Source organism: Phalangium opilio, unplaced genomic scaffold (assembly GCF_054372755.1).
Source record: "Phalangium opilio isolate 3A_F unplaced genomic scaffold, DU_Popi_V2 ptg000200l_1, whole genome shotgun sequence".
Lineage (NCBI taxonomy): Eukaryota > Metazoa > Arthropoda > Arachnida > Opiliones > Phalangiidae > Phalangium > Phalangium opilio.
In genome coordinates, this window is record NW_028324213.1 from 159,446 (window position 1) to 169,023 (window position 9,578).

Below are 9,578 nucleotides of genomic sequence, written 5' to 3' on the forward strand. Positions count from 1 at the left end.
CTCTTTGTTTATTCGGACATTGTCGAAAGTAGACCAGTTGGAGATGTGCATGTACCTTTGCTCAGAATCGTGAGCATACAGGGTAATGACGGAGAAACGGTAGACAAAGATTTTCCTAGACCTCACTACCTTCCCGTTGCTAGTAACACTTTCCAGTCAATTGAAGTTAACATTATGAGCGAGCTCGGTACTCCCATAGAGTTCACTAGAGGGAGAGTTCACGTTACGCTACATTTTAGACCACGTAGGATGTGGTCACCGTTATAAATTAGAAGGTAAACGGACTCGAATATCATTCACACTTGAAGTGTTAGATGAAGAACATCGTCAAATCAAATATGTCCTTTAACCAATCGGACTACGATCAACACTTTTTAAACCAGATCGGACATGGTGGAAAATTTGATTATTATAAACACTTTCATTCTCAAATTGGTAATTCTTTGGCAGTATACAGGGGATTGCCGGTACAACACGGCTATGGGTTAGGGAATTTTATAGCCTCTGCTTTTCGTCGGGCTATGCCTCTACTCAAAAGGGGTGCCACATACCTCGGAAAAAAGTTTTTGAACACAGGTGCGAAGGTCGTGAAGGACGTAGCTAGCGGGATTCCTGTAAAAGCATCTGTAAAATCTCATGGAAAAGCCGCGGCTAAAGACGTCGCCCTTAGTGCGGCGGAAGAAATCCGAAAAATGACGGGGAATGGTAATAAAAGGAAACGCAAGTCTAGATCACTCGTCAGTTCAGTCGTGACAAGGAAGAGGAAAGCAACATCCTTTAAACATCCAGATATTTTTTCCTAAAAAATATAATGACACATGTCCACCCTGGTTCGAATGGATCAATCAGTAGCGAAGTGGAACTTTTCGACGTACCTCTTACCAATACCAGTATTCTGAGTGGAGAATGGGTTGAATTCAGCCCAATATCCAACATTAATGAAAATTCGACAATCACGTTTACCGTGGTTGGAAGTTCCGACGGATACGTGGACCCGGCTAGAACTTTACTACATCTCCAAGTCAGGATTGTTAACCCGGCCGATGGGACCACAATTCCGGTTGCTGCTGATAAAGTGGGTCCGGTAAATAATTTCCTGCATAGTCTTTTCAGCGAAGTACACCTTTCGGCGCAAGAGAGATCGGTTACACCTTCACCGCAAAACTATCCGTACAAGGCCATGTTTCAAACGGCGGTGACATTCGGAGGACCGGCCAAAACTAGTTTTCTTACTAGTTCCATGTTTTACAAAGACACAGCTGGAAAATTTGACGAGTTGGATGAGAACGATGGATTTAAAACAAGGGCAGCCTTTGCTAGAAATGGAACAATCGATATGGTAGGAACTGTACACTTGGATCTTTGTCAACAACCTAGATATATTCCAAATATGACGGATTTGAAATTCAAATTCGTCAAAAGTCCGAATGAATTCTGCGTACACGCAGCCGGTGCGGTTAAATGGAAAGTAGTTTACGAGTTGGCATCTCTTTATGTTCGCAAAGTAAAATTACCCTCGGAAGTACTTGTAGCGCATGCCAAATGTCTGGAACTTGCAACTATGAAATACCCAATTATTCGCACGGAATGTAACTCTTTTTCAATTAACAGTGGTACCAAAATATGCGTTAGAGATAATTTATTCATGGGTCAACTACCTAAAAGAGTTCTTTTCGCTCTTGTAGACCAGAATGCTTATTTGGGTGAATACAAAAAGTCCCCGTTTAATTTCCAACATTTTGATTTAAATCATATTGCCTTGTACCTTGACGGAGCTAGCGTCCCTCATAAACCTCTTACCCCAAACTTTTCTGGTGGTCAATATATGAGATCTTATACTAATCTCTTTACTCAAACCTCTCAATGGTTATTGGACGAGGGAAATTACATTTCAAGGGAGGAATTCCCCAATGGGAATTGCATATTTGCTTTTGATTTAAGCGCCGACCTCAGTAGTTCAACTTCTCAATTTCAATTGATAAGGAACGGTAACTTGCGATTGGAATTAAAATTCGCCAAGGACTTGCCCAAGACTATCACAGTTCTATATTACTCTGAGTTTCAGAATTTAATCGAGATTGATAAGAATAGAACAGTTATTTACGATTACAATTAAAAAAATGGACACACTGCAAATAACTAAAATTATGCAAAAGGATAAATTCACCAAAGATCTGTTTCGAGGTGTTTTTGCCGCCGACCGGCTACCCCAGAAAGTAAATTTTTTCCCTTCACTCTATATTGTAAATACTGGCTCGTCAAAAACCGAAGGCATGCATTGGACTTGTATATATTTTTCAAGTCGGCAAAATACAGAGTTTTTCGACAGTTTTGGAAACCCTCCCGACATGTTTGAATTTAATGATTTCGTGGAACGTAATAGTCTTACTGTAACTTTTAATTCAAAGCAGTTTCAAGGAGATTTCTCCAATACTTGTGGTGGATATTGTATTTATTTTTCTTTGTTCAGATGTAGAGGTATTAAATTGTTTGATATTTGTTCAAAGTTTAAAACTGATAAAGATACGAATGATAAAATGATATCAGAATTTATGTATAAGAGATTTTCAATAAAGTTTTTTTAAAACAAATACAGAGTCTTGAATATTTTTACAGATAACCACGCGTCGCGCGCGGGGAAATATTTAAATCCCGCGCGCGGATTAATTCACTCACGCGCGCCGTCTCGCGGGGAGGTCCGGGCCCCTCTCCCCTCCTCGTACATGAAAAATTTAAAGAGTAGGAAAAATTTGAATAAGAATACTTTAACATAATTATATTTATTTTCAACAACATTTCAAAAATTTATAAAAAATAGAAAAAAAAAGTGAACATATACAAATTTACAAGAAAGATATTTTTTTTTTTAAAAAAGTTATTCAATTCCAAGTTATTTATTAAGATATTTAAGTTACACAATTCAAAAATAATTCAAGAGAGAAACCGGGCTATGCCACGGAGGAAAACTCTCTTTTATTGATCCCTAATTTTATAATGTCCCAGCGCGTAAGTTGATACACCGTCGATGATGTAACGTTTGTCATCGCACGGGTTCAAGGCAAGTTTCGTCTGTCTTATGGAAAACAACTCATGTTTTAGGCTGACGATTCTTTTCACTTCCTCTACGGTGAGTTCCCGCTGTAATAGACACTCCTTATATTCGGCGTGGCGTATCTTCTTCTGGACTACTCTGCGACAGATTCCTTTAGCCGTTTTCTTTTCTCCCTTCGCAGACAGGATGGAGTACATCTTAGGCCTTAACCCGCAGAACTCCTGGATAGGCGTCCCATTGAGTTCATCTTTAAACTTCCCAAGGACTTTCTTGTTTTCCTCGCTGAACAATGGATGGTCTCGAGGGTAGTCTGAGAAGTCGAACATATTCTTGTTCTCGGCAAAGTCCCTGGGCAAGTCATCGGTGAATATCTCGTAGGTCAGCGAGTCTGTAATGAGTAGAAAAAAAAACTTTAGTTGCGGTTAGGAGATAAAGCGCGAAAAACATGATTTAACACTTACCAGTATCCGTGAAAAGAAGTTTAGCGGCTTTACCGTATCTTGCTCTTATAGTATTATAATGAAAGTCGTACATAATCAACTTTGACAAATCTAAGATAGCGAACCCTGTGTAAATAGGTCTATCTAAGGTTAAGACCTTATGCAGTGCGTGAATCCCGACCAAGTCGTTTTTGAATACGGTAAATCTTTGGAATGTAGGTGAACTTGCTTTTTTAATGGCGCGCTCCCTAGTCTGTACGAGATCTAAATTTATACGGTTGCGGAGATTCTCCATGGTTTTCCCAAACACAGAGTTGTTACAAAGCTTGAAAAAGTCTTTTTCAAAAGCGTTGACCGCTTGCTTCCTTTTCTCTGTATTAAATTCTATGAAGGGTTTTAACCACGCCCCCTGTTCAAAAGTGAGAATTTTATGGATTTTCCCCAATTTCATCCCTAATGAGAGATAGAACTTAAGGTTCCGGTAGTGTAGGACATATTTCTCTCTATTGTAAAGCGTCGGTATTAGTTTAGGGAGGCTATCTTTTATCTTAAGATTTAGTTTGTTTAATTGATCTACCGAAAAGGGTGATAGTTCGTCCACTTTAACAACTCGCTTTTCAGGGGCTAGGGGATAGCAATTATGTTCCTCGTGTAAATTATCAGGATATTCGAGATCTACTTCTAAAATAAATCCCTGGGAATCGTCGTCGGGATGGTTAAGAATAATTTCTCGAGTGTAATCCTGGCACGGGTGCAACCATCGAAAGCCACCCATAGGTAGGTGGTGACACATGACCGTACCGTAAAGGTTATTACAGTCTAAATAAGTGATGTAGGAACTAGGTTTGGCAGCGTCGTAGGTTTCGGGGATATCCTTATTATTGGCTACCGCTAACCTATGTGTAATAAGAGATACACCCCCTCTAATTCCTTTCTCAATGAATAGATGCATGTCCGGATCAAGGAATAGTTCCAATTTTACCCCGGTCATACGTAGAGCGCTTTGCCAAGCGAACCCGGGGCCGGTAAAGGCGTGGGCGCAATCTAGCTTGTAGTACTCTAAACACATAGCCCGGAAGTTCTCAAACACATCCGCTAAGAGTAGAACGTCGGTTTGCACATACAAATCGTGGTACTCGCCGAGGTTAGCGATTCGGAATTCCTCCCAAACCTTTTGAGCATGGGAATAATCCTCGTCACTAACCCCTTCATCAGTCAAGGTGTTGAAAAAGTCTTCTTTAGGTGGCAACTCCGTCTCGCCGAATTTCCTCTCATCGTCAAAGTAATCGTAAGGGTATACCTGCTTCCTCAACAGGTACGTCACCTCCTCGGGTTTGAAGACAGAGTTTAAGCATTTAAACTTGTCCGCTCCTCCTCGACTCAAGTTGAAAACTAGAGACTCGAGAGAAGCTGGCATGAACCTGATTGAATCTAAAAATCGTAGATTGCCCAAAGAAAACGATATGTAGGTTTCGGAATTGGTGGGTATGCACTTGATATCCCGGTCCTTAATTAGTCCAATTTTGTCCATTATGAGATGTGAGTCGTATCGGGAGAGATTATGCATAAAGACGGGAACAAAGTTCGGCGTCTTCAATTTGAGGTTACACGAATTATGGGCCGCACCCCTGTAGGCTCCATTCGTGTGATCGTGATCCCTCACTTTGTGGTTATCAGGGGTGAACTCTTTCCCGCATATGTAGCAGACTTGAGCCGAAACGAAATCCGCTACTTCCTGGTCAGTCAGATTCATGGGCGTGTTGTCCTTTAGTTTTCTCTGGATAATTTCATCTTCGAGTAGAAGTTTTTGTAAAAAACTTTCAGCAGCATCCATGCCCCGGTACGTAACGGGTTTCGACACTGTTCCATCATGTGCAACAATGACGTAGCTGTATCCGCAGGCAATGTGCTGCGAGGTTTTGGTGGTTGAAGAGAGGTTGGCGTCCGGATCACACCTATGTATTTTTTCGAGAACTGACTCAAAATCGGCGTAAATGACGAATTTAACCTGACGAAATAGAAAATAGGAAACGTATTAATATCATCATTTTTTCTTAAAGTGTTAGTTAAAGTTACTTACTTTCTGCTCCCAGGCGATGTTTTTAAATTCTAGGATGGGTTCCTTTACCGGCATGCGAATCTTCTGGGGGCCATGTATACTACACTCTTTAACGTGTTCATTGTGGTTCTGTTCGGCATTAGTACCGGAGAATCGGTGAAGGCAGTAACGGCAATAATAGGTTCTTCCGTCATGTTTCGTGAAATCCGACATGAGTCGGCTCAAGCTTCGAATTAAACAAAAGTGCTTCTTTTCCCCCTCTGTTAATAATAGCAGGTCTATCTGACGAGGTACGTCCACCCTGTTCGAACTTACACACAGCGGAAATATCTCGTTTTCGTAACCGAAAATATTGATCGATAGATTGTTATCTTGCTCGAACTTTTTTAACGCATCCTCCTTTATTTCAACGGGGAATGTGATTGCCGATGTGTCTAGTTCATCTTGGTATCTCACGTACTTTTCGACGTCATTGGGGTGACTTCTGCTGTTGACGGGGTGTAAATGCGCTAAGACTGACCATAGGAAGCATTTATTGTCCGTGTTTTTAATGTTAAGAATGGCCCATTTAGAAGCTAACTTTTTAGGGGTTGCGAAATACGTTCCACCGTGTAGTGGCATATAAGCTATTATATTAACTTGTAAGAATAAAATTCTATCGAGAGTCCAACCACTACCTCTTCCCTCAAATTCTTCCATTAAACGACGTAAAGTCAGTACTCCCAAGTCAATTTGTTCCGGAATAATACCCGGATTTAAAATAATAAGGTTCCGTGTTCTATGGTATATTAGACATTCCACATCCTGTTCTGAATTTCCTAGCTCGCGCGTGTAACGGACGCGAACTGTTAGGTACCACTTTATGCCTTTATCCGATGCTAGTTTGTTTCTTAGATAGTTTTCTATAGCTAATCTATGTCTCTGAATATACCGATCTACGTCAGTTTCCACCCTTGCGGGTGTAAATCTGGCGCAGAAGATAGCGTTAGCCAATACGTTTAGCTCTTCCAGTTCGTCGGGAGGAGGTTCATCGGGTACGGGATCATCCTTCTCTTCTCTATCCATCAGGTTATGAATGTCTTGATTGTCTTGACTTGTCAGGTCAGGCAGTTCGTCAGGGTCGTAAAAGTGTTCCGGAACGTGAACATTCAATTCGTCTTGGTTGTCGAACCGTTTGAAGCAAATGTAGCAGGACACTTTACCGGGTGAGGTGTCGGTCAACGCGATATCCTCGGGTTGATTCCCTCCTTTAAGAATGGTACTCTCTTCTCGGTCCATCAAGGCGTGCAAGGCTTGGTTTTCCTCGTCGTTCAGGTCATCCAGCGAGTCTTGAGAAGGGTTGTTCGTCACCTCGCAAGCAACATGCAAAGGAACATCTTCCTGGTCCATCGGATCAGGCAAGGCTTGGTTCTCCTCTTCGGACATCTCACCTAGTTCGTCTGGGAGAGGAACGGACCGCGTTCCACTAGCGTCGTCCGAAAGAGAGTAGACATTCGGCACGGGAGGGGCGTTATACGTCGAGGTCGAGGTAATCGGAATTGGGGAGGGGTGCGTAACTTTTTGTTTTTTAACCCTCCGTTGAGTGGGGGAATTATGGGAAGCTAAATGCTTCTGTAACGTAGCACGTCTAGTAAATGTAGACGAACAAACGGTGCATGGGAAAGTGACTCCTCGATGCTTTTCCCGCTTATGTCTTAAAAGACTCTGGTTTTGAATATATTTACGTCCGCAAATATCGCACATCACCATTTTAAACGGTTGATTCTATCATTTCAGGAGGAAAAATAATAGAACTATACCCTCTACAAAATACTGCGTTTCTAATGAAGTGAATTGAAAAAAAAATCTTACCTTGTGCGTACAATTTCGATGTCCTTTCGGGAGCAGAGTATTTAAAAATACTTTTTGGGAGCAGCTCTAGAATTTCGGTGGGAACTTCATAGACTAAAGACAAAGTATCTTCTAGCGTATAGGGGGGGAAGGCGCTTTTATACTGATATTTAGTTTACTTTAGTCGTAGAATGCATGATTAATGCGCTGAAATGGGTTTCTCCCATGGTTTTACCCATTTCTACAATTTTTCCAATCAATAAAACCGTTTTGCACTATTGTTTACCAGACATGATTAGAGGAACGTTTCCATACTTTTTATCTGATACTTGAACATGCGCGTGGGAAGAGGGGTTGATATCTTCGCAATATCTGTCTGTTGGATGAAAGATTGCCATCTTCCGATATTTGTGCGACGTTTAGGGGAAATATTTACTTACCCATCGAAAGAAATTGTAAAATTTCTTTTAAATCAATACGGAATATCTGCCTTTCTAAACTAATTTGTTCGCCCCATGGAAAATTTAACCCTTTATCAGTTAAAACTATGATGCTTCTTTTATCGGTTTGAGAGAAAATATTATGATAAGATTTAAAATAGGCTTACCAATAATTAAAAAATGAGCTTAGAATATTATATAAACCTACATACATTAATTAGAAACACATATCATTCAATCATATTTTATTCAGGATTCTATAAATATTGTTTAGCATTCAACACATTCGCGGAGAGCATTTGCTTACAGAATGTAGTACTTAGAAATGTTTTATTATTAAGGGAGTTAAGTATTAATTCTAAATTTAAATTCGACACGGCGTTACAATAATGCATGTCCACTCGGTCCTTCCATTCCTCCATGATACAGTCATGTTCCAGTTGCGAGGGGTGGTCGATTAGACATCCATTACAGCTGCCAGCGATGAGGTCGGTCAGCTGTTGGGTGACCGTTTCCCTGATGAGTGCATCCACCCTTTTTGCTTCGGCGATGAACGTTATTATTTGGACGTGTACTCCCAGCAATTTTTCCCATAAATATGGGCCTATGGCGAATCCCGTCTTGGTCGGGTAGAGGTTTGCGTAGTCCGCCCCCTTACCCCGTACCATCTGTCTGATGTTCAGCATTTTCCTCTCCTGATAGGTAACGAGTTGAATGCGTCTCTCCTCCGATCCATCGAAGAAGTGGGTGCTGGGTTCGACATCATCCCTCTCGAAGAAATTGTTGACCACATCACGCATATTGTAAAGTTGAAGGTATTCGACTTCACTCAGCGAGATCCCAGTGGACTCGTCGGTCATTCCGAGTCTAACCTTGCAGTCCGGTGTAATGCTGCATGATTTGGTGTGGGAAAGCTCGAACATGTGGGTGTTATCCCTGAAGAGATACATTAAATATGTTAAGAGGGTAATGGGTTTAACTATAACACTAAGATTTAAAGTAAAAATGAATTGTACTTACATTTTTCAAATGTCCTGGAAAGTCGCAAAGTGTCAATATACGTCGTCTTGGAGAAAGGCTTGGAGAGTTGTACCTTATCTTTAAACCTACCCCGTCTTTTATACCACCCTATCACGCGTCCTATCATGTATATTTCATCACCGACCACAACGCCAAAAGTTAACATGACGCCTGATTTTCTTAATTTCCCCAGTCACGTCATGGAATTATCCCTGAAAATTTCCACGCCATTCACAAAGTCAACATGGTGTCAAGCTTTCCCCTGGTTTTCCCCGCCGAAAAATCTGTCGTGAGGACGCCATCTTGGTGTCAGGCGTCAATTCGGTGTCAGGCGCCAACTGTACCAACAGTACCATCTCAGCGGTCTAACTGTACCAACAGTACCAACTGTACCAACTGTACCAACAGTACCATCTCAGCGGTCTAACTGTCATTTTCTATCTACTGTAAAACTTTGGTCGGTGAAAACCAGCCTTTCTCTTAATCCACCCTAGAGAGACGAAACTGTTGGGAAATTTGGATTACGTTGCCACGACAACCGATTTGCCATGACAACGGATGGTAGCAAGTAGCAACAGGGGATTAAAAATTCATAAAACAAACTGTAAATTTTAAAACCTAGGCGAGAACACATTTTTTCTCCCTATATTTTTGGAAGGGATTTTAGACAATAAGGGCCAGAGTACCCGTATAGTAATGTTTTAAAATTATAATAAATTTTGAGAAATTGGAATAAG

The 9,578-nt window shown here is 41.1% G+C and overlaps 3 protein-coding genes across 3 annotated transcripts; 1 reads left to right on the forward strand and 2 right to left on the reverse strand.

Annotated features, from left to right (window-relative positions):
- The first annotated feature begins 811 nt into the window (after window positions 1–811).
- Window positions 812–2,116, forward strand: LOC149621745 (uncharacterized protein F54H12.2-like). The gene has a single exon (XM_089853621.1). The coding sequence runs from the start codon at window positions 812–814 to the stop codon at window positions 2,114–2,116; it is 1,305 nt and encodes a 434-aa protein (XP_089709747.1).
- Window positions 2,117–2,761: 645 nt separating this feature from the next.
- LOC149621746 (uncharacterized) lies at window positions 2,762–7,645 on the reverse strand. Its single transcript, XM_089853656.1, has 4 exons — window positions 7,403–7,645; window positions 5,573–7,315; window positions 3,514–5,500; window positions 2,762–3,440 (listed from the first exon to the last, which is right to left on the reverse strand). The coding sequence occupies exons 2-4, from the start codon at window positions 7,298–7,300 to the stop codon at window positions 2,974–2,976; spliced, it is 4,182 nt and encodes a 1,393-aa protein (XP_089709782.1). The 5' UTR covers window positions 7,301–7,315; window positions 7,403–7,645; the 3' UTR covers window positions 2,762–2,973.
- A 142-nt stretch (window positions 7,646–7,787) lies between these two features.
- On the reverse strand, window positions 7,788–9,282 carry LOC149621747 (uncharacterized). The gene is made up of 2 exons (XM_089853657.1): window positions 8,842–9,282; window positions 7,788–8,757 (listed from the first exon to the last, which is right to left on the reverse strand). Coding segments are annotated over exons 1-2 (681 nt in total). The 5' UTR covers window positions 8,844–9,282; the 3' UTR covers window positions 7,788–8,078.
- Between the last annotated feature and the right edge of the window lie 296 nt (window positions 9,283–9,578).